At 42.1% G+C, this 26,514-nt stretch overlaps 1 protein-coding gene and 1 long non-coding RNA gene across 10 annotated transcripts in view; one reads left to right on the top strand and one right to left on the bottom strand.

The window, feature by feature from the left end:
* Positions 1-4,600: 4,600 nt before the first annotated feature.
* LOC106044485 (uncharacterized) overlaps positions 4,601-26,514 on the bottom strand; it is a 30,007-nt gene continuing 8,093 nt past the window's right edge. For 4 of the 9 annotated variants that reach the window (XR_010827859.1, XR_010827857.1, XR_010827858.1 and 1 more), the window contains exons 3-8: positions 24,518-24,582; positions 22,701-22,906; positions 21,969-22,070; positions 20,413-20,551; positions 16,697-20,322; positions 4,601-14,843 (exon numbers count right to left, since the gene is read on the bottom strand). Coding sequence is in view for 6 of the 9 variants with exons in the window: in XM_066988532.1 (XP_066844633.1) it covers positions 24,573-24,582 (10 nt within the window). In the remaining 3 variants the exon portion in view is untranslated. Of the gene's footprint in view, positions 14,844-15,935; positions 15,973-16,696; positions 20,323-20,412; positions 20,552-21,968; positions 22,071-22,700; positions 22,907-24,517; positions 24,583-26,514 lie in introns of all 9 variants that reach the window. The other 5 variants (XM_066988529.1, XM_066988531.1, XM_066988528.1 and 2 more) reach the window with 5 other exon arrangements.
* On the top strand, positions 22,966-25,667 carry LOC136789080 (uncharacterized). The gene is made up of 3 exons (XR_010827860.1): positions 22,966-23,001; positions 23,088-23,170; positions 24,549-25,667. It is a non-coding gene; the product is annotated as an uncharacterized lncRNA (long non-coding RNA).

Genomic DNA, 26,514 nt, shown 5'->3' with positions numbered 1-26,514 from the left:
ATGGAAATGTCAGGCAACTTTAGTCATGTTTTAATTGTTCAGAATGTTGCTAAACATTGTAATTGTTAAGATTGAAGTTTTCTGGTATGATTCCTGGTTGGAGGTAAAGGTAACCAGGGAAACAAATGAAAAACAAACAAACAACAAAAAACTTACTCATACTAAACACAAACAAATGAAAAAATAAACAATCAAAAAAAAATCTGAATTTTGCATGTATACTTTAAAATCAATGAGTAACAATGTGGGTTTTTTTTATTACTATTATTTTTCATTTTATTTTATTTTAACAGATATAACCTACAGATATTTTGTACCCATGCAGAACTGATGACGACTTACTTACACCTGCAGCACTGGGATATTGGATGCCTTTTTGGAACCAGCCACCAAAAGCAGAAACAGGAGGATTCTCACTACAATTCTTTATTAAATTATTTCCCATAACAGAGTTCTGCACAGCAGACACTGGAGAGTATGATATATAAAAAAAAAAAAAAAAATCACATAATAGTACACCACTTTAGACACAAAACCTTCCATGACAAAAACCTGCTCTGGCTTTACAGTGGGCCTGGGCGCAGAAAGCCTGGAGAGAGGAAGGTTGTCTGTGTGAAGAGCTTTTTCCATTAAGGGGCTTTTGCACATCTATCAAGGTGAGGAGCATCAGAAAGTCAACTGTATTGTACTGACCACACACCAGGCAACTGGCTGCTATCTTAGACTGTGGCACACTGTCTTTGGGAGTTGTTAATCAGAAAACAACATTCCTGAAGAACTTCAAGATGATGTGATAATTATTGTGTCCTTCTCATTTTCTGAATTTTTGGATTGGTTTGTTTGTGTGCCATGGGGCTGATCACACAGGACAGATAGAAATCAGTGGGAACCCTCTGAACATGCAGAGGACTCTATAACAACAAATCTCCTGAAAAATCAGGTCCCTAATTAGAACCTCAGTCCCCCTGACAGAGCAATTCTGCATCTGTCCTTCTGTTCCCTTAGACAAGTAGGAAAAAATGTGTTCATGCTATGTTCACCCTTCGCTACCAAGAACACTTCTTTTTGCAATATTCATACAGGAAAATTGGGTACAATCTCTCCTCTAAGTCCTCTCAACAGACAAATCCTAATCTCCCACCTCCCCAGGGAGCAGTTAATGACTTTTCCATCTGTGAGTATTCCTGGGCAAACCACCCTCAGCCAGGAGACTGTTTGAAGCTGCTCATTGAGCCATAGGGCTCCAAAGCCCAGAGCAAAGCTAGGTTAAGAGCAAAGCTAGGTTAAGGCATTCCCCCAGTGCAGTTTGAAGAGTGTCAGGCAGAGAAAGGATCATAAAATGTGGGAAATCTTTCAAAGTTCAGAGTGCTTTTTATATGCTGTATAATAGAAGGGGACACTGATGACATAACCAGCTGTTTCTCTTGCTCCCTGTTTTATTAGGCATGTTCTGAGTTGACCTATTTTAAGCCTCCTGGGCTTGGAGAGCAAAAGAAAAAGGCAGAGAGAGGGGGAAACCTGTTTAATGATTCCAAAAGAGGTTTCATACATCAGCTAAGCCCACGGCTGTTTGGCAAAATCATGCGTAGAAAGTACAGGGTATGTATCTCCCAAGGGACTATGGGAAAATGTGGGCCATTAGAAACTTTAAGCACCTACTGCATTAGGCAGGAGCTGAGCAGATCTATCGATCTAGCTTCAAGTGGCCATACCATTATGCTGTTTTGGTGATCTGGTGCTAAGCCACCATATCCTTGTTTCACATCCGCCAACAGAAATATCACACAGGGGAAAGCACTGGAAATTGTGAAAAATAACATTAAAGATATTAATCCCCTACTGTGGCAATGTCACAACTTCAGTCAGTCAATTAATCTGGAACTTAGGATGGATCTTCTGCTACCTTCTTTCTACTCCTTCCTATTTAATGTAGTGCAAAAGCTGATACAGAGGAAATCCAATGACTGCCGCCTTCACACAAGCGTCTCAAAGTGTCTCAGCAATCACAAGACTCCCAGGTTTGTTTCTCTCAGGGCTCTGAACAGCATAGGACCACCTATACCACAACTGCTATTGCACTAAAAATTAAAAAAAAAAAAATAACAACAACAACAACAACAATAATAATAAAGTAAGACTACCCATGATTTTAAAAATATATATACCTTGGCAATCTCTGCCTGGTCTGTTCTTCTGAAACCTCTGAAGCCAGATCTAAGCTCTACCCACTCCATCTCAAAAAATAAAAAATAAACAGTACTAAATGAACATTCAGAAATATTAAGCAACCTCTGTTACATTGCTGTGAACCAGCTCATGTTCCCACTGTGGTAAGTAGAGCAGCCATAGCTCAATGGAAATGGGAGCAGAGTGAGCATGTCCAAGCCAGGAGTAACTATGTGTATATGAATAATAAATAAACCTTGCTGAAAGTGACCACCTGACAGGAATGTAAAGATCGAAAGGAGTATTTTTACTACTCAAATAAAACAAAACTTTGAGAAATAAACTTATCATTAAATAAAGAAAAAGTCATGGAGCGAAAGGAACATCAGTGTTCATGTTTTCTGAACAGAGCATCAAAAATGCAAACACACGGAGAAACAGATACTGAGAAGACTGAAGTCTCACATTGGCTAAGCCCAAACTGGTCAACTGCCTTCTCCATTGAAGCAACCAAGTTACCCAGACTGCATGCTTAAATGACTAGAAGCAAAACTTGATACAACAAATGAAACCACCCTGAGCCAGCAATACATAGTGTGATGGGTGGTGATGGCTCTCTGCTCCAAGTAAAGGAGTGTCTAAAATCACGTGAGTAATAGCTGCCTCAAATTTTGCCTTAATAGGATGTATCAGCCTTACATTTCTTATGTCTTTCTACAGAAAATAAAATAAAAATATTTATTTCTGCCCACTTGTCATATATGCTGGTTGTTCATAAACCCTGTAGGCTGCAATGATTCATCAGAATTTACATAGTAGCTGCATGAAAGGTTTTTTATCCCTTCTTCAATAACACAGGGCAACTTAACAGCTCTGAATTTCTGTGTAAAAGCTATTGTTAAGAGTATCAGGCCAAAACACTGCCCTAGCTGCCAGCACTACAGTCCTAGTAATCAGGGCTGTAAGAAACGGATTTATAATTGGCTTTTATTCCTGTTACAGCAGCACGCTCCAGAAACATACTACTTTTGCTGCCATTAGTATTGATAGCCACCTTTCCAAACCTCCTAAAGCCTACCTGTGCACAAAAATGGTAGTGATTCATAGCAAATGATTAGTCAGAGCTGCAATCAATGAAAAGTTAAGGACATAAGCCCCCTTCATTCAGCATTTCCATGTGATTTCCCCAGCCCAGTCTTGGAAATAAAAGAACTAGAACACTTACCCATTGACACCTGCTATCCCATGGCTGCTGCACACACAGATAGCACAGAGAGTCAGACTGCACTTGGTGAGGCCACCTCTGATGCAGGGGTGAACTCAGCCTGCCAGCTGCCACCTTTTCTCGTGGCAGCTTTGGGTGACACAGGAGCTGGGGCAGGCTTCGGGTGAAATTGCAGCTATAGCTGTGCACCACACACTGCAATAATTTCAGCTAGCTGTAGCAATGGTTAAGTACAAGAGAAGCCATGATTATCTACCATCTTCCAACAAGGACAAGCTGAATCATCCCAGACCAATGGTTCACCTGCTAGCAGCGGGCACTGCGTGGTACAAGGAGGTACTAAATTGTGATTAAGCAAGCTTCGGGGCTTCAACAGGTGAGGTGCTGAGGAGTTCACAGGCCATTTGCTATAAACCGAATGGTTATTGTTGTTGTAAATGAGGGCATAACAAATGCCACAGTTGGCTTTCAGAGGGGCAGTGCCGTTAAAATATATACATAAAAATCTTCCAAACCAAAGGCCCAAGGCAGAAATAGCAATCTGTAACAAAAGAGTTAAGTACTTGTTAAAGAGGAAATTTGAATAAACCCTAATTTAAAGGTACTCCCTGAGAGCAATACACTAACTTGCAGTTGCAATTGGAGTCCCACGGCTTCAGGTACCTGTCTGTGGGTACAGGCAATCCTTGCAGCTGGCTTCCCACCATGTTGTTGATTAAGATGCATTCACTTCTTCCAGAGCCACTAATGTGCACCACCACTTGTGGCATCACAGGGCCTCATTAAGCAGATTGCTGATTATCTTTTTTTGGCATAGATTTACTTGGATTTTGATGCACAGGAGTACAATTGTGCTGAGTGAGTGCTTCACAGGCCACTGACAGTGCCCTAACTGTTGTCATCTGCACCAGTGTCTGGTCCATGTACGGTCCTGTGAGTTTTCTGAGCTATGTACCTTTTTCTGTACAGACTGTAGATTATGAACACCAGCTGAAAGGGTCATGCCACTCACAGATCCCGCCGTTCTTCCCTGCAATTTTCTGGTCAAATATTCTGCAGTGCCCCCAACCCAGACCTTCTCTCTCTCCTGTAAAAGCACTGACACATCCATGTACTTCTGCAGGCACCTTAACTGCTTTTGTAGAAGAAAAAAATATATAAACAATCAAACAAAAAAGATTTGAATAATGTCATAAAATTGATCATACATCTTGAAAACTTTCACTTTATTTTTTCAAAAAAGCACTGGAAAATGGGCAAATAACTAAAAGACAGGAAGAGCAATGCCCTATATAGTCTTACAAGAAAAAAGAAATCTCAAACAAGCTTTACATGATTGTAACATTTGAGGTCCGTATTTTTCAATAATACAATAAATGATCTTGATGAAATTCACATCTGTTAGTGAACATGATGTTGTATTAGTCTTCTCAGATCTACTATCTGCTTGAACTATCTGTCAAATATTTAGAAAATGCTTTCTTTGTTTTTGATTATTCACCAGCAGTTCTTTCTCTCTGACCAGATAATAAGAGACCAGGACATTTTAGGTACTCTGACAAACTGGAGTATATCTAAATCCTTTTTTGGGGGGAAATTATTTCTTGTACACATGAATTTGAAGCATGTCTTGTAAAGAGTTTGCAATTAGCACTTGAACCACTGCTTCAATTAAGGCTTCAAGGAAAATTCACTTCTTAGTACACTTGAAACACACAGGTATTTAGGTGGCAGGAAAAAGCCAGTCTTCTCCCCACTCAAGTCTAGACAATAAGAAGATAATATTTCTACTTCTATTTAATCAGTCTGTGACTCAGGATCAAACATTCAAAGATGTTTAGCACCTAAATATGTTTAGCACAAAGATGTTTAGTACCTTCATGGGTGCTTTAATATCAGAATAATTAAAGAGCTGAGCTTTGCTCCTTCAGCCAGTATTTTTGTAATTTAGTTATCAAAGTTATTTAAAAGGGTCACACACTCACCAAAGTTACTTAAATTGTAAGCAGATATTTATTGACATTCGTCAGCTATCCGTCTAGCTCACTATGGGGTCTGCACAACAAGCCTGTTTCAATACAAGCAGGTCACTGGTTCCTGCACAACTCTCAGGTCTCTTAAAATTCTAACTGGTAAAATGAACACTATAATTTCTTTCATTATATTTTGAAGGTACAGGGAACTCTAGTAACAATCCTCAGTTTCTTTATATCCTATAATAAAAAGCAGGATTAATGTTGCAAAGCCCTAAAATCTTAACAAAATAAAGGTCATCTATGCATTCTCTTTCTGCACAAAGTGATAAATTTATTTACATATTCAAATACTATTGTATTCTTCCTCCCCAGGATTGGTTTAAATTGGTGAGCATCTACGTTGTTTTCTCATCAATCCATGCCTTATGCTCCTACTTTTTAAGATCAACTTTCAATTTCATTTTGGGGGTTTCTGTAATAGTCGTTGCTAAATTAACAAATGTTTTTACATATTTATGAATTAATTTATTTCTGCAATAACTCTGACGTGACTAAGTGTCGATAATCTCAGTTTACAAAACGGTTTGTAATGGTGGAAACTCAATTTGAAAAATTTGCCATCTAACATGTTTTATACTGAACGTTATCCATTTGAGATAATCTTGATAGATTTTTTACAGCTGTGAGCATACGCTGCCTTCGAAAATAGCCTCAGGTCAGGTATCTGGAAAATGAGAGACATTTAGTGGCAGTCAGAATTCTAATTGAAATAACTTAACCAAAATCCATTAGAACTTTGTGGCAAAAGTGGTGACAAAGCCCCGTCCTTCAGTGAACATTTCTCCTTCATATTTTCTTTTCTATTCCTTCATGGCAATGACCATTGACTTGAAGCTTTCCACTGGGAAGTATTTTGTGACAGAAAATACCATAATTTAGGATGCAGAAAAGCTACGGAAGCCAAAACAATCCTTCTTCAACAGCCCACCTAAAACCAGAAAATTTTCCTCCCTGTCTGAGCATACTGACATCTGCCTGCTCAGCTGCCAAGGCTGAGCTCCCCCTCTGCCTCCTCCACCTCTTTGTGAAGCAGGCAAAGGAAGAGAGGATTCACAGTCCCCTACCTAATGGCACCAGGGCTGAAAGGGCTTTGTCATCATCAGTGTGTGCCTGCAGGAAGAATCAAAATTAAACTCAGGCAACCAGCAAGCCAAAATACTATTTCTGTTCCTTGGTAACTAAATTATTTATTAAAAAAAAAAAAAAAGAAAGATAAAAAAAAAAAGATAACAGATAACTGATAAGTCTCATTCCCATTTGAGAAGAAATTTTTTTTCAAAAAAAATAATAATAATAAAAAAACACCAAAGTACAAATATATTTTTCCATGTATAAGGGGTTGTTAGATACTAATTGTCTTTCTACACACTTTGGAAAGAAACAAAATCTGATTCCTACAGAAAAAAAAAATATATTTATTCCTTTGTACCACACACCTTTTTATTGATTATTCATCCCCAAAGAAATTCCATCCTGTGCACTGAGTAAAAATTCTGTGGATAGGATGGTATGTAGTCGTATAATTACAGACTGCTGAACACACAAGCCTCAGGGGTCTAATTGAGGTTGAATGGGCACCTGCAAAGGCAACCTTTCTCAACTTCTGAATGTGCAACTTCCAAAGATTAATATTAGCAGCTTGGGACCTTAAACTGTTTGCAGTTTTCCTAAAAGAAAAGAACAACCCACCCATTCTGCCCCACCAGGTACTCCTCGTGTATTTGTACTAGACCATAGTGGAGCTGGAGCTTCTAATGTGGCAGCTCTGTGCTTGAACTGAAGGAGTGAGGGGTGGCAGCCGGTGTCACCCACAGGGCTGGCAGCCAGGAGCACAGGGACTAAGTCATTCCCATTCCCCAGCCAGCCACAGAGGGGGTGCCCGCTCCCCACCAACAGTGTCCCAGTGCTTGCCCCAGGGCAGCTCCCAGCCTACCACTTCCCGCCCCTGCGCACCATACATCCTTGTCCCTGTGTCTTCCCTCTCAGATGCCAGAGATGGCCTGACAGCTGAAAGATGGTTTCCTCAGCAAAAATACTGTTTCTGAGCTTCTAGCAGTTTACATGAATTGCTAAATAGTGAAGGCTCTCCATGATGCCAAAAATATGAAAGGGAATATGCCTAAGAGGTCTCTTGTCTACCTTTAACTTCACAAGAGTTATATTTCATTTCTCTTCAGTGGTACTAATCCTGACTTACTAGGTTAAAAAAGACAAGAATTAGACCGGCATTTAACTTATGCAATACACAGACTCCATAAGGTGATTGATAACTCAAAATTTAGTTTTTGAACTATTATAATTAATTTTTAAGACTCAGTAACTCCTGAATGCCCCTTTACCCTTGCACTGCTGTGAAAGACCCACGTAAAAGCTAACACACTACCCTGAGGAAAAAGTCAAAGGGAAATTAATCTACATGCTACACCTTACACAGAAATGTTAACAAAGCAGCACAGCTGCTTGAGCAGCTGAAAGAGTCTTGTCTTTTATCTGCAGAAATATGGAAAAGTGTGTCAGAAGGAAAATCTGACTTTCAAGTTGTTTGTGACCTCTTTAATTTATGACCTGGTTTAAAATAATAGCCTGTACTGAAAGCATCTGATCTTATCCATCAGCAGAACGGGGGGCTGCACATTCCTCCAGGTTACTGCTCTGCAAAATTATGAACTTCAGTAAAAAGCACCACAGTGGGTATGGAGAGAGTTTAACTCTAACCTTCAAGCAATCCACAACCTCACAGACTCCAAAATCCAAATGGCCACAGTGGGCAACTATCTGTTGAACTGAGAAAAATTTGACTCACTGCCAACACAAGCTCTCAGCAGTGACTAACAGTGACTAATAGAGGACAGGAATATATGTTGTGGATGTAGCTAATACACTTTACTCTAGATAACACGTTTGTTTTTTATTTCATAGAATCACAAAATCATAGAATCATTTAGGTTGGAAAAGACCTTCAAAATCATGAAGTCCAACCAGCCACCTGACCTACCAGGTCATAGAATCACAGAATGGTTTGGGCTGAAAGGGACCTTAAAGGTCATCCAGTCCCACCCCCTGCCATGGGCAGGGACACCTCCCACCAGACCAGGCTGCCCAAAGCCCCATGCAGCCTGGCCTGAAATACGTCCAGGGATGGGGCATCCACAGCTTCTCTGGGCAACCTGTTCTAGTGCCTTTGCACCCTGTGAGTGGAGAGGCATTTCTTGTGAATATCTCATGTAAACCTACACTCTTTTAGTTTAAAGCTATTACCCCTTGTCCTATCACTACACTCCATCAGTCAACAATATCCCTTAGTGCCGTGTCCATATGTCTCTTAAATACCTCCAGGAATGAGGAATCCACCACTGCTCTGGGCAGCCCATTCCAATGTTTGACCACACTCTCCATGAAAAAAATCCTCCTAATGTCCAAGCTAAACCTCTGCCATTGCAACCTGAGATTTTCCTTACATCCTGTCACTTGTCATGTGAGAAAAGAGACCAAGTCTTCTTGCTGGGACCTCCTTTCAGGTAGTTGTATAGAGCAAAGAGGTGTCCCTTCAGGCCCCTCTTCTCCAGACTGAAAAATAAACATTTCCCTCAGTCACTCATAAGTTCCATCTTCTAGTTCCATCATGAGTTCTGTTTTCGGTTCTTTTCTGCACATACTCACACAACTCAATATCCTTCTTGCAGTGAGGGGCGCAAAACTGAGCACAATATTTGTGGTGCAGTCTCACCAGTGCCAGGTACAAGAGAACAACCATTTCCCTAGTCCTGCTGGCCACCCTATCCCTGATGCAGGTCAGGATGCTGTTGGTTTTCTTGTCCACCTGGGCACCCAGCTGGCTCACACTCAGCCAGCTCTCAGCCAGTGCCCCCAGGTCTTTTTCTGCCAGGCAGCTTTCTGGCCACTCTTCCCCAGGCTTAAACTGCTGCTCAGGGTTGTTATGACCCAAGTGCAGGACCCATCACTTAACCCTATTGACTGATCTCTGGCTGGACACGGCCCAGCAATCCAGCCTATCCAGATCCCTCTGCAAAACCTTCCTGCCTTCAAGCAGGTCAACATTCCTGCACAACTTGGTGTCATCCGCAAACTTACTGAGGGTGCACTTGATCCCCTCATCCAGCTAATTGATAAAAATGTTAAAAGGAACTGGGCCCTTTACCGAGCCCTGGGGAATGGCACTGCTGGCCAGCTGCCAGCTGAGTTGAACTCCATTCTCTATGACTGTTTGAGCCCACCACTTCTTCACCCAGCAAACTGTACACCTGCCCAAGCCCTGAAGAGGCTGTTTCTCCAGGAGAGCACTGTAGGAAATGACGCCAAACACTTTACTAAAATCCAGGTAAGCAACATCCACAGCCTTTCCCTCATCTACTAAGCAGGGGAGGGGGTTGTCATAAAAGTGGGTTGGTGAGCACTTCTGCCAGCTCCTTCAGTACCTTTGGATAAATCCCATCTGGCTTCATAGGCTTACGAATGTTCAAGTAATGTAGTTGGTCACTTACAGTTTTCCATTGGATTATAGGAGTTTCATCCTGCTCCATGTCACTGCTGTACATCTCTGGGGGATGTTTACCCTGAGAACAATTGTCCTTACTAATAAAGACCAAGGCATTACCAATAAAAACTGAAATGCCCCTGCCTGTCCTCTGTTTCTCCAGTCAGTCAAAAAGCCAGCCTACCTCACATGCTGCCTTTTATCCCTGGGAAGGACTCCACCAGAAATCTTGCAAAGCCCTGTGCAAGGCTAAATGCCCACAGAAAACTCAGCCAGCTGGGTTGCTGGTGGGGTGGTATGGTGCTGTCAGGTTGCTTCCTTGTACTTGTCTCCTTGTTTCCTACCCACCCTTGTAATATAAGCTCCCAGCCACCTCAGGCTCCCAGATGCTGTGCTAGTGCAAGCACAGAGCAACCACAGCAGCTGCATCCAGCAAGGTAGCAAAAAGCAGCTGGGGACACAGCTGCACTGCTCCCAGAGAGGGCTCTACCAGCGGTGTAAGTCCCTGCAGTGCTTATTATCCATAGCTGTGTGAATGACTTTGTATCTTGTTTTTGTCTTCATGTGGTATTTAAATAGGCAAGGATTTCTATTCTCCCTGTTTGTCAGCCCTCAGAGGAGCTTAGTACAGACTGTCCTGTTTGAGTGATACAGGAGAAACTTGGGAATCTAAAAGGGAAACCTTAACAGCAACAGGAAAAACAAAACAAAATAAAACAAAACAAAACAAACAAGCAAAAAAAATCAAAGTTAGGATAGATCCATCTGTTCTTTTTCAGGCATACTTTGTCACTCGTTCAGTTTACTGAGTATATCTGTTTCATAGAAGAGTTTTCTCTATCATAGGGCAAGACTGTTAAGGAGGTCTTAATGACTTTTCTTTGTTCTTAAAAAAAAAATACAAAATTAGCTTTATTTTCAAGGACAAACTTCCTTTTATCTGCAACTGCAAATAATTATAAACTTATTGGACAGCACAATTCAGCAGAAATGAAGAAAAATGGACAGTCACTCTTCTACCTTCTATTCAAAACTTCTGTGAGATTGCCAGAAAAATGTCTTTGAAACTTCTTCCACCTACGATCACTGAAAAAGCAGGACACAAATCTAGTAGCCAGACTTGTAAACTATCACTACTTTAACATCTGGCTTGGCCAAATTAAATCTAAAATAAATAAATAAATAAATAAAACTACTTCTTTGTGATCTACAACCAAAAGAGAAGAAAAATAGCTCCAGGTGATTAGAAAATTATTATTTTACACATATGGCTCTGCTAAACAAGTCAAAGATTATAACCACCCTAAGTCAATCATCTTTAGTTCAAAGTTCACTCGACATTGCAGATCCATGGTATGGCTTGTGGAAATTCATAAGCTGACTAACTCTTAGCCAGGAATTTCAAAATTAGGCATCTAAATTCATATTCAGACATTTGAGTGAGTTTCCTGAATTTCAACACCCGTACCACCACCACCAGTATCAGTTCCTACTGACTGTTGCAGCCTCTTCTCAGGATGAAGAACTTGTCACAAGAAAATTCTGCTTTGCCAGACTTGTTAAGTCTGGTTTCATGTACATTTCACAGAATATACGTTATATATTCAACAAACCTGGCAGAGAAGAAAAATGTCCTTATACTTGTATCCAGGAGTTTCAGAAAAAATCATGATGATACATGTATTCATATGGAAACATTTATGTCAGAATGTCTGCCAAGAAAATGTTACATACTAAGGTTTTTTAGAGTAAAATTTGAACTTTTAGGCCATCAATGATACCAACAGAAGCCTACTTAGCTGTTTTATCAAAAAAAAAAATTGCTAATTTAACATTTAAATACAAATACAACCATTCAAATATAGGGTTACAACCTCCGATATTTTAGTGTTATTGATTTGTCACTTCAAATATGTGTAACATTTTGAAAAGCAATAAATGTATGTCAGGTAATTCAACACAAAATTTCAGAAAAACAGCCTTTTCTCTGGTACATATCCAGATACCTTCATTACTAAATACACATATATTCCTAAAATACTCATCTATACTCAAATCACAGACTACATTCCCAATATGAGTCATATCCTCTGCATGTGAAAAAGCTACCCAAAAGTAGGCCCACCTCCAACTCAACTCCTTTTAAACAAGCAAAAATCAAAGCACTCCTTTTTGGCATCCAGATCATCCAGGGATGGGATGCCCTCAGCATCCAATGGTTTTCTCCTTCTACCAGAAACTTCTGCAACCATTCCCATTTTACCACCATGGCCTGCAAAACCTCTCCACAACACACCATTGTAATACATCCTGAGATAGCAATGGGGTCTGTTTGCCTTCCCACTCTGGACTAGAAAGACGTTTTGTTCAATGTATTTGCCTTTTCAATGAGCTCTTACCACTTTCATTCAACTAAATGAAAGCCACTTAACTACACAGAGAAATCAAATTCCATCCTACCAAAATCAAAGTTAGCCTTGCAGATTTCCACCAAACTGAATCTCAAATCAGACGTTTATTTTCTAAGTCCGTAGATAGCAAAAACCCACCACAGTAGGTATTCTTAAAGCACTTTGAGCTAAAAAGCTTCAGATCTCACAGGTAAAACCTTTGATCTCAACAGTTAAAAACACAGTCCAGAAGCTTGGAGTGCAGCAGAATCCAGAATTTCTATGTGTGGTCTAGCCTTTTTCTCCTACCCTAGGCACTAAACCCAGGTTTGAATGTATTTGGGGATCAGAACTTGAACCCTATTTTTGACTGTCCTTCTCCAGATGTAATTTGGTCTTAGGTACATTTGTGTATCATGCTTCCTCAGGGCGAACTGTAATTCTGCTTGGCCTCCTGAGAAGGGAGGGAGGGAGGGAGGGAGGGAGGGAGGGAGGGAGGGAAGAAGCAAGGAAGGAAGGAAGGAAGGAAGGAAGGAAGGAAGGAAGGAAGGGAGGGAGGGAGGGAGGGAGGGAGGGAGGCAGCCTAGGCCTGACATGACAAACAGTAACAGATTAACAGATTTAAACTAAAAGAGGGTAGATTTAGATTAGACATTAGAAAGAAATTCTTTTTCTTGAAGGTGGTGAGGCAGTGGCACAGGCTGCCCAGAGAAGCTGTGGATGCCCCATCCCTGGAGGTGTTCAAGGCCAGGCTGGACGGGGTTTTGAGCAACCTGTTCTGGTGGGAGGTGTCCCTGCCTGTTTCCTGGGAGGCTGGAACAGGGTGATCTTTAAGGTCCCTTCCAGCCTAAACCATTCTCTAATTCTATGGTTCTATGTTAAAGTCGTCAGTTATAGGTTCTCAAAAGTATACCTGCATATAGATATAGAGATAGGGATGTTTTCCACATATATATGAAAAAACCTAGGTGCACATAGATGTGTATGTGTACAGGCACATGTATTTAACATCCTAATACACGTATTACAATATAATACATGCATTCCCTATTACTGACATGAAATTTCACACTGTTAGGTCTTGATGAATCTTGATTCTTTGGCTTATCCAACTGTAGTGGGTTTACGTGGCAAGGTTTTGGTAGCAGGGGGCCATAGGGGTGGCTTCTGTGAGAAGGATCTAGAAGGTGCCCCATGTTAGGTAAGGGCCCCACTGCTGACCAGAGCTGAGCCAATAAGCAATGTTGTTTTGCGCCTCTGTAACAGCATATTTAAGACGGGAAAAAAAAAGGCTGCGCCACACAGCAGCTGGGAGAGTGAGAGGACTGAGGAACAGCCTTGCAGGCGCCAAGGTCAGTGAAGAAGGAGGGGGAGAGGTGCTCCAGGCGCCGGAGCAGAAGTCCCCTGCGGCCTGTGGTGAGGACCATGGTGAAGCAGGCTGTCCCCCTGCATCCCATGGAGTACCATGGTGGAGCAGGGTTCTACGCTGCAGCCCGTGGAGGAGACCACGGTGGAGCAGGTGGACCTGCACCGACGGAGACTGCGGCCTGTGGAAGACCCCTGCCGGAGCAGATTCCAGGCCAGACCTGTAGCCTGTGGAGAGGAGACCACGGAGGAGCAGGTGACCTGGCAGGAGCTGCTGCCCGTGGGGGATCCAGGTTGGAGCAGTTTGCTCCTGAGGGATGGACCCTGTGGTACGGACCCATATCTGGAGCAGTTCTTGAAGAGCTGCTGCCTGTGGGCAGCCCATGCAATATCAGTTCAGCAAGGACTGCATCCCGTGGGAGGGACCCCACAGCACAGGGCACGAGAGTGACCGATAAGGAGTGGCAGAGAAGCAGTGCTATAGACTGACCATAACCCCCATTCCCCCTTCCCCTGCGCCACTCGGGGGGAGGAGGTGGAAGAGGGTGGATGGGGGGAAGGTGCTTTTGGTTTCTTTCCTTTGTTTCTGACTTCTCTAGCTTGTTAGTAATTAGCAATAAATCTTACTGTCTCCCTATGCTGAGTCTGTTTTGCCCATCACGATAATTACTGTGCAATTTCCCTGTCCTTATCTCAACCCTTGAGCCCTTTTCATTATATTTTCTCCCTGTTCTTCTTTGAGGAGGGGGAGTGAGAGAATGGTTGTGGTGGAGCTCGGCCACCCACCCAATTAAAACCACGACAGCAACCACAACCCAAGGTGGAGGGGGAGGAGTTGTAGACAGCTATCAGGCTCTGACTTGGGCCTACAGCAGACAAGCTTGCAAAGGATGAAAAAGCCAGGAAAGGCCAGGAAAAGCAGAGAAGCACTCAGTTACTGATTGAAGTGCTGGAACCCCACAAGGAGGGAGGCAGGAGCTGACAGAACAGAGCTATGCTGGTGGAGGAAGGACGTGGTGCTCTCGTCGTCAAGTGGCATCAAAGCAGGCTGCACTGTGTGCATTCCTCCAGGATTCCCAGTATCTGAGTTCACCCTGACCACAATGCCGCTGTCTGGGGACTGCTGACAATATACATCTGCTTCCTCTCCAGACATAGATGAAAGACTGTAAAAAAATTAAAAAAAAATAAAAAATTATTACCTTTTCATTATTTTACATCTGTGAACCTGTAGATAGAGACAGAAGGCAAGAGCAAACATTGTTCATCTAGACTTTTCCACAGTTTTCATTGCTTTCTGGTTATTTTTTTATCTATGCTCTAATACATGGAGGGCAGCATCACCCTCCACCTCCCTGGCTGCTCTGGAGAGCATCAGTTGTCATCACCATAATGATGACTAACTCCAAGTCTTCTGTCAGATTGTCTGCCTTGTGCTGACTGACAGCAGCACAGTGACTGAGGAAGTGCTCATCCCACCTGGCTGGAGGTCCTGCCTGTAGAAAAAGTAATAGGCTATTGTGAACTGTCATTATCAAATGAATTGACGATAATGCCCTCCACTCCTCATCTTGCATGGTAACATTAGTTCACAGTCAACAGTGGAGCTATTCTTTTTTTGTGTCAACTCAGTAATGCACAGTAATGCACCAAAAACAACTGAAAATGGAGAAAAATAAGTTTTCTGCAACTTCCAAACTGGAAAAGAACATGACAAAATTGCTGGAAATGGTCATAACACTTTCCGTTATTGCCCGATAAGGTGGTACTGAAAGAAAATGATTCAGAATTAAATCTTCCACACTGCTGCATGCTGCAAGCCCAGAGCTTTTGGAGACCTATAATCTGTTCCCATGGGTGTGCAGAGAAAATTGCAAACTGCTGGAAGGGATTATTCAAAAAATAGTGGTGACTCCTGCCACCCATGCACAAGAATTCACTTGCAGAAGGTACATTGCCTTTGAAACAGTCACATGCCGGGTCACCCCAATGAATAAGGCTAAGTCTTCTGAATTTCAACTGCTATCAAATGGATTAATTAGGGATTAAATTAGTTTGTAGTGTAGCCAATGGCCAGGTCAAAGCAAAATTATTGTGACAAATGGCCATGGTTCTGTGAAGATTATTAGGCCTTTGCAGGTTTTGTGGAAACTGAGATTCTAAGAGGAAAGCACTGAAACACCAAGTCCATGCAATTGTCCTTGCTTCTGTGTGCACAGAAGCTCATGAAGGCAGACCAGAAGTGTAAAGAAACATACCATCCCATCTCCCAGTACAGAAGTGATCACAGTCTCCCTGATGGAAAAAAAAAAAAAAAAAAAAAGACCTCATTGCAAGTAGTAGAAGTACAAAGAACGTAATGAAACAAATGTTTTGCAAGGGCATGACCCTGTTTTCATAAACTACAAAGAGGCACCAATAAAAAATAAATAAATAAATAAATAAAAGTTAAAAAGATGCAGCTAGTGGGAAAATCTTGAAGTCTAAAATAATAATAATAATAACAGTTCTTAATGAATTCTACAGCAGACAGAGTTAAAGTGGAACTTCCTGCAGAGCAGTGTCTCCAAACACAATGTAACTACAGTCCAGATTACCAAGGACACACGTCACATAATGTTAGAATATAAAAGCCAGCTTGTTTCACAAAGTGGTGTAAAAAGCTAAAAAAAAAAAAAGTAGTCTTTTAGTCTTTGTGCCAAGTCCATAGCTCTGTTATGCACGCTGACCTGCTCTGTAACATACGGAAAGCCAGGAAGCTTTCATAGGAGCCAGGGAGCAGTGTCAGGAGATAGGCAGATAAGCTGAATTAGCAACCAGTAAATAGATAGGTGTGTTTTAAACCATACTTTTTTGTGTGTGTGCGGGGCTTGCATTCAACACTGTGTAGTAACGGGAACCCAAATTTATGGCCTGTAGCCCAATGTGTCTCACCAAAGAGCCTCATTCATCCTACGGATTTGTTCCAGGTTGGTCACTTCAAACACACATGAGACAGGGGAAAAAAAGGCTGACCTACCTCTGTTAGCCATATCTCCAGTTCCTCTCCTTCCCACACCCCACGGTCTGTGGGCTCGGTCAGGTCACTGTCCTAATCTGGACAAAAAATAACTCAGAAAAGAGCACTTCTTAGACAGATCAACTCCCTGATCCAAGTTGTTGTGGTTTAACCTGGTCGGCCCCTAAACACCACACAGCCGTTCGCTCACCCTCCCCCCTCCCTCTCTGGGTTGGGGGAGAGAAACGGGAAAGTGAAGCCTGTGAGTTGAGATAAAGACAGTTTATTAAGACATAATAATAATAATAATAATAATAATAATAATAATAATAATGGTAATAGTACTACTAATAATAATGTGCACAAAACAAGTGATGCACAGTGCAATTGCTCACCACCCGCTGACCGATACCCAGCCTATCCCCGAGCAGCCGGCCCCCCACCCCGGCCAGCCACCCCTATATATTGTTTAGCATGACGTCAGATGGTATGGAATACCCCTTTGGCCATTTTGGGCCAGCTGTCCTGGGTCTGTCCCCTCCCAGCTCCTGCTGCACCCCCAGCCTGCTCGCTGGCAGGACAGAGAGAGAAGCTGAAAAGTCCTAGGCTTGGTGTAAGCACTGCTCTGCATCAATTAAAACATCAGCATGTTATCAGCGCTCTTCTCATCCTAATCCAAAACATAGCACCCTACCAGCTACTAGCAGGAAAATTAACTCTGTCCTAACTGAAACCAGGACACAAGTCACCGCTGAGCTGCACAGATGCTAGTGCTGTAGCTGACGGGGGAAAAGACCGTTGTGTTTTGGGAACATCCGGCACACGGATCAGTTACAGGTGACCACCATCACAAAAAGCTCAAGAGGTCTCCTGCAAAGTATACCCATCCACTTCCCTCCCTGTGAAACCACTCTGCTCTGCTGCCCAGTAACAACTGCCCACAGCTGTCCGTCATCCTGGTCCACAGCCTGAGCAGAGCAGCTCACCCCCATTTCACAGAAAGGAAGTGACCTTGGATTACTTTTGCATGGGTCTTGGATAGCTACATCACAGCAGCCTGGCAAAGCACAGTGGGAGAGGGCTAATGTAGCTCTGAAGTGCTGCAGATAAGATAAAATGCACCAGGCTGTGAAGCAGCCACATTAACTGCCAAGGAGCAGAGCAGTGTTAGGTGCTAGCACCTGAGAAAATAAGAAGGAAGGGCAGTTTTGAGATGAGACAAGAGAAAGAGAGGGAAAAGAGTATCATGGGGACATGGGACAAGGACATGTTTCCTGTGGAGGAAAGAGAACAAGTAAGACATAATGCCTCCACCCTGCCTACCCTTCTTCTGACCCATGGGCTGCACCAGCTGCCAATGCACTGCTGGGGAGCAGATGGCAAAGGGCACAGTGCAGACCAAAATGGGGCTGCGGGTTCACCAATTTTTGGAGCTATGCTTTGAGTATGTGCTACCTGGGAAGTTGTTCTTGCACTGTCAGGGGGCATCTTCCAGGAGGCAGCCTACCCAAGTTTCAGAGGGGGCATGGTATAGCTTTCCTTGCAATACACAGGGAATTAACTTCAAAGTGAGACTGGAGGGGACTTTTTTGCACGTTTCCACATCTGAGAGTTAAGATTACCTTATGTTTTGGGGAAAAAAAGTTATAGCTCGCTGGGGTTGAACAGCAAACCACAAAAGGGTGCATCATCTAGCTATTGAGCAGGCTACAAAAAATATTCTTAAAGGATTTGATGAGGTGCTTAATGGAGTGGAACACACCACGGATATAACACATTGTAGTGATATAAATCCCAGTTTGCTGCCAAAAAAAATATATGCAGATGGTATCTAGTCAGTACTGAGAAATAAATTAGAAGCTAGTTAAACTGGACTAGGTGGTGAGATTAGCTACTGCGAAGAACACAGACATTGAGTGAGCGGGTTAACTCTGTGATCTCCATATGAAAGAAAATTAGAGAAAGGCAGAAAGTCTCTCAGAAGCAATGAATGTGTGAGATTTGCATGAAATACAAGAAATTATACAAAGGAGCTAACAAAGTCTCCTGAGATTCCTGATTCATTTTGATCCAAGATTGGCACGGGGCTGGCTGCACTAAACAAGAAGAATGCCCAAGTGTGCTGCTAATCCAGTCACTCCTTTCAACAATCCTTTTATAAGGACAGCCCGTGGCAGTGCAGTCCCTGGAGCACACCAGTGACAGCAAGGCTCTTCAGGGTGCTGGCGTGCTCACCTGTTGCAGGCTGAAACTCCTCGATTTATTTATTCCTCTACACCTTCCTTTCACGGGCTCCTTTGGTCCCAGCAGCCCCCCGCAGCCTGGCCTGAGAACTGGACCACAGTGACACAAAACTTCTGAGAGACACCGGCTTTGAAGGTGTACTCTCAAAAAAAAAAAAAAATAGTCGTCTGTGGGGGTGAGGTGAGGTGTCCGTCAAACCTTTGGCCTCTTCTCTCTCAGGTGGAGCCAGACACACTTTCAATTTCCTTTGGGAAAGGAACTAAAGTGTGGCATTCAGGGCAGGGGGAGAGGTGCAGCAAAGCAAAGGGACGTGCTCGTTTAACAATGACATACAGTCAAAGAAACAATAGTGCCATAAATCTATTTCTGTGAATGTGGGTTTGCCTTGTCTTTTTTTTACATCTTTCCTCAAAGTATATTTATTTATTGATGCTGATTGGCTTTGTTTGTTTTTTTGCTTGTTTTGGTGGTGGTGGTGGTTTTTTTTAACTTAAAAAAAAAAAAAAAAAAAACTAAATACTTAAGATGAAACAAACCCTTTGGGAACTTCCTCCCTTCCACCCCTCTTGCTTTTTTTAAAACTGGTTCCCCCTCCCTTCCTCCCCCCCTGCTCCCCCCCCCCCCCCAGCCGTATATCTGCGTGGTTCCTGAAACAAAGTGGGCTGGAGAAGTTCAACCTCAGTTCACGGGAGGGAACATTCTGTACTCTGCACAACAGTCAGGGCTGCTGTAAAACAAGATCAACAACATGATCTCAGCCGCGGCGCTACGAGAGGGACATTGGCAATATCTGAGCCATCCAGCGATCGCTCCGTGTACAGACAACACATGCTCGAGCGCTCAGGCACATGCATGTGGAGCAGGGATCGAGCCCGGTGGATTCCTCCATATTCCAGCCCAGGGTGCAAATAGATTATTTTTACCCTCGATCAGAAATGGTGGGGGGGGATCCTTCACTTCTACACCACACCCCCCCCACTGGGTTTAATTATAGCAAAAGCATTTCCAAGGAAACCAGCCTGCCCGTCCCACTTCTCAGCTCCCTCAAACATGACTTGGCCGGGGAATGGAGAAAGTGTATGTGTGTGTCACCAGCACCCGGACCCCTGGACGGCAGCCCCGATCTGCTCCTGGCTTCACCTTGGCGCTGGCTTTGAGGGAACTCAGAGGATAAACTGGGAGCACCTCCTGCCCTGCCAGGCTGTGGGTTGGGGCAGCAAGCAGAGCCCTCGCCGCCAGGCCTCCTCCCGGCCACGAGGAGTGCGACCTCCTCATCTCCCAGCCTGCAGCTGGTTAACAGGATCTGTAACAGGAATGCACACGTATCTGGCTGGAATTGGAGGAGTAAAGGAGAGTGTAGGCTTGGGGATGTTTTCAGCTGTGTGCTGATGTCCTCCGCTGACCTGTATATGTAAATCACAGTGATTCATTACTTCAGCAGTCACTGGATCATGTTATGCTTTAAATATAGAAAAGTAAGAATTGTACTATACCCTCATCATCTAATCTGGCTTTTTCTCCTTTTTCTGAAGAAATACAGAGGTGGGAGAAGCTGCAAAGGCCAGAAGCATTCTACGTACATAACAGCCTTGAGGCTTATTCTTGCATAATCACTTGTAATGAATCCTGGGTCTGAAAAAAAAAAAAAAAAAAAAACACTAACAAATCCCAAATACACTTTTTTCTGACAGCTGGTTCCTAGCACAAGGGCACAGCAGTGAAATGAAACCCGAGGTCACTCGTGAAGGCTGAGATGGAGGAAAGGCCCTGAAGAGGGAACGTTTTTTCTTTCCTAGAATGGAGAGAACAACCTGAGGGTAAAGTTTCCTGAGAGCGGAAGGCAGCCAAGGAGGAACCCCAGGGGTCTGCAGTGCCTCTGGGGGCCCAGTGCCATGCCACAGGCTGAGAGCATTGGGGCACGGGGCGCTGGAGCAGTGGTGCTGGGTGCCTCCAGCCAGCTGGGCGGTACAAGGGGCTCTTCATCTTGGACGGAGGACAGGGCGCTCTGCCAGACATCGTTGTCTCCAGATTTACCATAGGCTTACCAGAGTTGTTGGTAGGTTAAAATAAATAAATAAATAAATAAATAAATATTAATAATAAAAATAAATTAAAATTAAAAAAAAAAAGCATGCGTTACTCATTCTTAATATTTCTTTCCCTAAAAAACATGCATGTCCGGTCCAAACCTGTCATTTCTTCATTTTTCTCCTCCAGGACTGAACCTCTGGCTTATTGGTGCAGGGGTTTCAGAAAGGGTAGGGAAAAACTATGAAATGAATCATGAAATTCACAGCCAAAAGAAAATATACAAAGTCCAACTCAAGCATTGGCATTCTCATTTAGTGAACAGGCCTTGGACATTTTTACCATTTTATTGTACGTACATTATTTTTACATTGTGCTATTTTTATAACTGTCATGCTGAAAGCTGAAAACAACTGGATTCCCACAAATCAAGAGAGAAGTTTATAAGGAAACACATAGTTTACTATTTTCTGCAAAGCTGCAGAATTTTTGCATAACCTCCAGAGCAAATTCCTGCCATCTTTTGTATGTTCATTCCATGTTTCATCTGATATCATTATTTATTTTAAACTGTCGCCCTTTCTTCCCCTCGCTGACTGTCATCTGTCTCCACAAATTTCTGCAAATATACTAAAGTTCTTTGATCATTTTAAGACAGAAAAATATTCCCCCTCAACTCGTCCATGCTTCCCTCCTCAGCTGAATGGATTAAAGTCTCTATGCATATTGCCACTGCATTAGTATCCAGTTTTTCATAATTAATCTCCGGGTGTAACCATGTCTTTATTTCAGCTTCAAAGGAATGATTTCACAAGTGTTTTTTTTCTGTATCTTTTATTATTCACAGTTAATATGCTGCCCCAATTCTGCAGATGCTTGTGAAATACAAGAACGGTTTTCTAAATATTTATTATGTGTAGGAAAAAAAAAAAGGCAATGAACGTGAAAGACAAGTACCTTCTCTTAAAATACTTTAAATTGTCAGTTTCACATAAAATAAATCGAAGAGACTGATACTTACCATACTACAGCAAACCCTCTTCATCATGTATGTGTGCACACAATACACACGCACACGTGTTTTCCATGAACCTGCACAGTGGCTGGGATATCCTTAGCAGTGCTGCAAACAGAAAATAAATTGGTAGCCTACAGTAGACAAAGAAGGTCTCTGCATTTCATCATTTTTATTTTCTAATTCTGGCTTTCATTTTCGATGGTTCCTAAAACATTTGATATGCTGTATATTCCACTGTTGTTTCCTACAATTCTCATGTTGAGCTTTGAAGGCACAGGCAAAGCTGTTGCACGTTTGGCTCTCACCCTGAAATGCAGCTGGAACTGTTTCCCAACCTAGAAACTGCAAGGTGTGAATATACATGTAACTCAACAACCCAACTGCAAAGCAGGGAGGCGATGATAGCGTGGCATAGTAAATGAAAGGGAGTGTATGAGGCTGAATCACAGAGAAAGCTAAAAGTGAGCAAGGGTGTTTGAACTTGTTGTAGCTTGAAACAGCAAATCAGTGGAGAAACCCATGAACAAACTGAATTTTCCAGAAGTATGCTTGCACTGCCATGCACTGAATGGACTGGAGTAGAAGATAAAGGTAGAAGAAAGGCGAAAAAATTGGTGGTCACCCACAAAGCAACATTAGGACTTGTGTCGAAGCATTAGCAATAAAAGCAAATGTTGAGACTGGAGAACGCCCAGTCCTTTTCTCTATGAGGTGCGGACAAATGTTGCAACTCACCCTTCATCTGACAAACGAAAACTGGGAGAATATCTTCTTCTCGAGCATCTTATGTTGTAGGTATTTTATTTCCAGTCTTCCACCCATAAATCTCTGCTTAAGTAAATTATCCTTGGGCTTGCCTTTCCTGCTGGTGGGGTATAATCCTCCATTTTCCCTATGCTCATGGCTGAGCTCCCAGACACCAGATCCCTTCTTTTGGCAGTCTGTTACCATAGAGACAAATCAAAAGAAATATATAAGCATCTATCATGTCACAGTGCTAGAGAACACCCCTTGCCAACATCAGCATAAAGGAAAGGTATGGCTGTTATTCTCCCCAGTATAGATGCATGCCGTCATAACAGGTACTCCAAACATCCTCTGTTGATCTGCGTTTTCCAACAGGGACAGATGCAGCTGCAGTGGTGAAAGGGGAGGCCATGCAACAGTACGGTCTTTAAAGATGGAAATCAATCAGAGTCAACATGGTAGGGAAGACTGCAGGGATGCACAAGTACCATCTGGTAACACAGGAGCACGTGTTGTACTGGCCAGTGCTAATTAGGGGTTCAAGTTAGGTTTAAAGCCCTCTTAAAGTCAATGGCTTGGCCAGCTCTTTCTCTCACGACATAGATGCTGAGCTACACGGTGTTAATAAGCAGTTTACTGAGATCTTTTATCAGTAAATCTGCCCTCACACCCACTATTCAGGATCTTTCCCCATTATGAACAAATGCTCCCTCAGGACAACTACTTCTCTTCTTCCAGTTTTTATAGTCTAAGGACATCCTCCTCTTGGAATAAAAACTCTGAGAAATAGGTCTTGAGCAATTTATGTAAGTTATGATTATTTTTACCTCAATATTCATACTGTAGACAGGAAACAAATATTTGACAATCATCTGGAGCTGGTAAACATATCCAAATACTAACACACTCCAGTATTTATATATATAAATATATATATATTATTTTTATATATATATTTACATATATATTTATATATATTATATTTATATATATATTTATGTATATATATAAATATTTGGAAGAAATAATTTGCTATAAGGGTGGTGAGGCACAGGAACAGGTTGCCCAGAGAATTTGTGGATGCCCCATCCCTGGAAGCGTTCAGGGCTGGATTGGCCTTGCTCAGCAATTTCCTTGATCCTTAGAAGCTGTAGGAATTTGTTCAGCTGCATACTAAAAATATGGCAGGAGTTAGCTTTGACTTGTTCTATTCTGTTTCAGGGAGATCCACATGCTAGCCACAGGAGTAGAAGTAAGCATGTGAATGCTGCCACAGCAGCTACAGACTCCCCTTGCTGTTTTGCAATGACTGTGCCAGAATAGCTTGCAGTCAAAGTTTTATGAATGGCAGAAAGGTGTGAGGACAGGCACACATTTGCACTTGTGTGCTTGTGCATATGTCTGTGTACACATGCAGAAATATGACATACAGGTCAGAAACATTCAGCTGTTTTTAACCCTCCTGTTAGCACCATCTATTCCCAGCCATATAAACTGGCATTTCCATTTCCTCACCTCTTCGGCTACAGACTAGAACTGCATTTGCCCCAGGAGAACGAAAACTCTGGTCATATCAAAGATTTAATAAATAAATAAATAAAACAGATAAATAAATAAATAAAAGATGAGAAGTGAAGTAGAAATATTTGAGTATTGGAGACAGCTCTAAATTTTTTCATAAGGTGTGCTATATTCGGTCTGTCTGAGCAGACAGGAAGCTTATCGGCTACACTGCCTGTAGATAAGTAGACTGTTATCAATAAAACTTTGTGGTTTTGTCTGGGAGATGTTTATGGGAGGGGTACCTTGTAATTAAGCTTTTTTTTTTCCTCCCAGCTCTCTGCAATGTGAATCCCAAACTCAGCACTTCCTGCACAACCAAAAGCAAAATAGGTTATCAGTGTGTCAGATTTTGTCAGTATGTCTCTGTTACATATTTATTAAAGATCTATAAATACACAGTTATGTGGAAAAGTTATATGTTTCACAATCATAGTAACCATATGCAAATAGTTAAAATATTTGGTGACTCAGGTATCAGGTCACAGGCATTTTATCTCAGCTATTTATAATATTCTCAAGCCAATTCTTTATCATTTCCAACCCCACTGTAAGCAGTAACAGAGAACAGGGTTTCTGTTCATCAGCCAACATCCATACACTTTAGGTGTGGATGAAACAAAGATAAAGCACTAATTATTTTTTGTTTTCTTTTCCAAGTATAAATCCCTTGCTAGGGAAGAGCAACACTTTTACATAGTTGTAACACTTGTTTGACAGTAACAAATGGCAGTTTATAGTGGTAGCTATCTGCACAAAGCTTCACGCATATCAAACACCCCAGTCTTCTCCAGGAACAGTGAAGACTCATTGTTGCTGCTACTGGTTTCACAGTTTCATCAAGAGCTTCATTATCAGGCTGATGGCTTAAAAAGGAGTGGTAAAATGAAGCGGGATGGATGTACGTGTACCACACTGTAGGCATAGGCTGAGAACACATGGGGCGGAGAGGGGGAAATGACCAAACACACAAACACACACACACACCAAAAACAAACAAACAAAAAAAAAGAAACAGAAAAAAAAAAAGAAAAAAAAAAGGAAAAAAATAAAAGAGCATGAGCATCAGAAGGTTGGGAGTTAAAAGTTGCTCTCTCCCTTGCCAAAGGCAGCCTGTTAGCACTGCAGAACCAGCCATATGCACACATCAGGAAAGAGAAGTGTTAAAACAATTTGAGCATCAAAATTGCATGCAATTTTTCAGTAAAAAGTGTCTTCTAGCAATACCAGTTTGATGAGTTCAATGGGGCTGATCAGCAATCAAACAAAATACTTTCAGAGAATACACACGCCCTTTAGAAAAATAACTTGAATAATTCAAAAAGTTGCATTGTTCCTTATTGTTCAGAATAAAACTATTTGGAATTAGAAATCTGTAGATTTAGGAAATGTTGTTCAGCTGTCATTGAAGAAGAACTGTCCATACAAGGCAGCTAAAAAGTTGCCATCATCAAAGAAAGATTGGATAATTGAAATCTCCTGTTCAAAATCCAGTATAAACAGTTACTCTCTGAATGTATTACTGCAACTGCATAAAAGGCATTCCTCAGTTCTTGCCCTACGTTTCTGTGTTGCTTGAAAATTGACTTTTCTTCATTGCTGTGAAGAAGTAACTACTTTCAGCAAGGGATGAAATGAAGATTCCCTTGTCTGGCTCTGGAATTATTAGGAGATTCCTCAGGAGGGCACCATACAAAATGAATATCATGATCATCTCATAGTTCTTTCCTATCGTGCATTTTGTTAGCAAATAAAAATATCTGCCTGCAACAGCAGAGGACTGACACTTTTAACTCCATACATCAGCCCCCTACCAGCACTAACTACTACTGCCAACTACACTCACCCAGGATGTAATGGAGTTCATCACATCATGGGTTACTTCACTTTGAGTGACTATCTCTTGGACACTAGAATAAAGTAACTCAAGAAGATCACTTTCTGCTGACACTATAATTTACTGCATGTTTTCAAAGAGAAATAAGAAAATTGATATTAAATTGATGTATTACTTCTGAAGGTTACATTAATTTCTTATTTTGATAGATCAATTAGCATCACAGAAGCACAGAATGGTGAGGTTGGAAGGGACCTCTGGAGGTCATCTGGTCCAACCCACCTGCTGAGCAGGATCACCTAAAACACAAGATGGCCTCCAGGCAGGTTTTTTAGTATCTCCAGAGAAGGAAACTCCACAGCCTCTCTGGGCAAACTGTTCCAGTGCTCTGTCACCCTCACAGCA

This window comes from Anser cygnoides, chromosome Z (assembly GCF_040182565.1).
Source record: "Anser cygnoides isolate HZ-2024a breed goose chromosome Z, Taihu_goose_T2T_genome, whole genome shotgun sequence".
NCBI lineage: Eukaryota > Metazoa > Chordata > Aves > Anseriformes > Anatidae > Anser > Anser cygnoides.
This window is presented reverse-complemented; position numbering and strand designations above follow the sequence as displayed.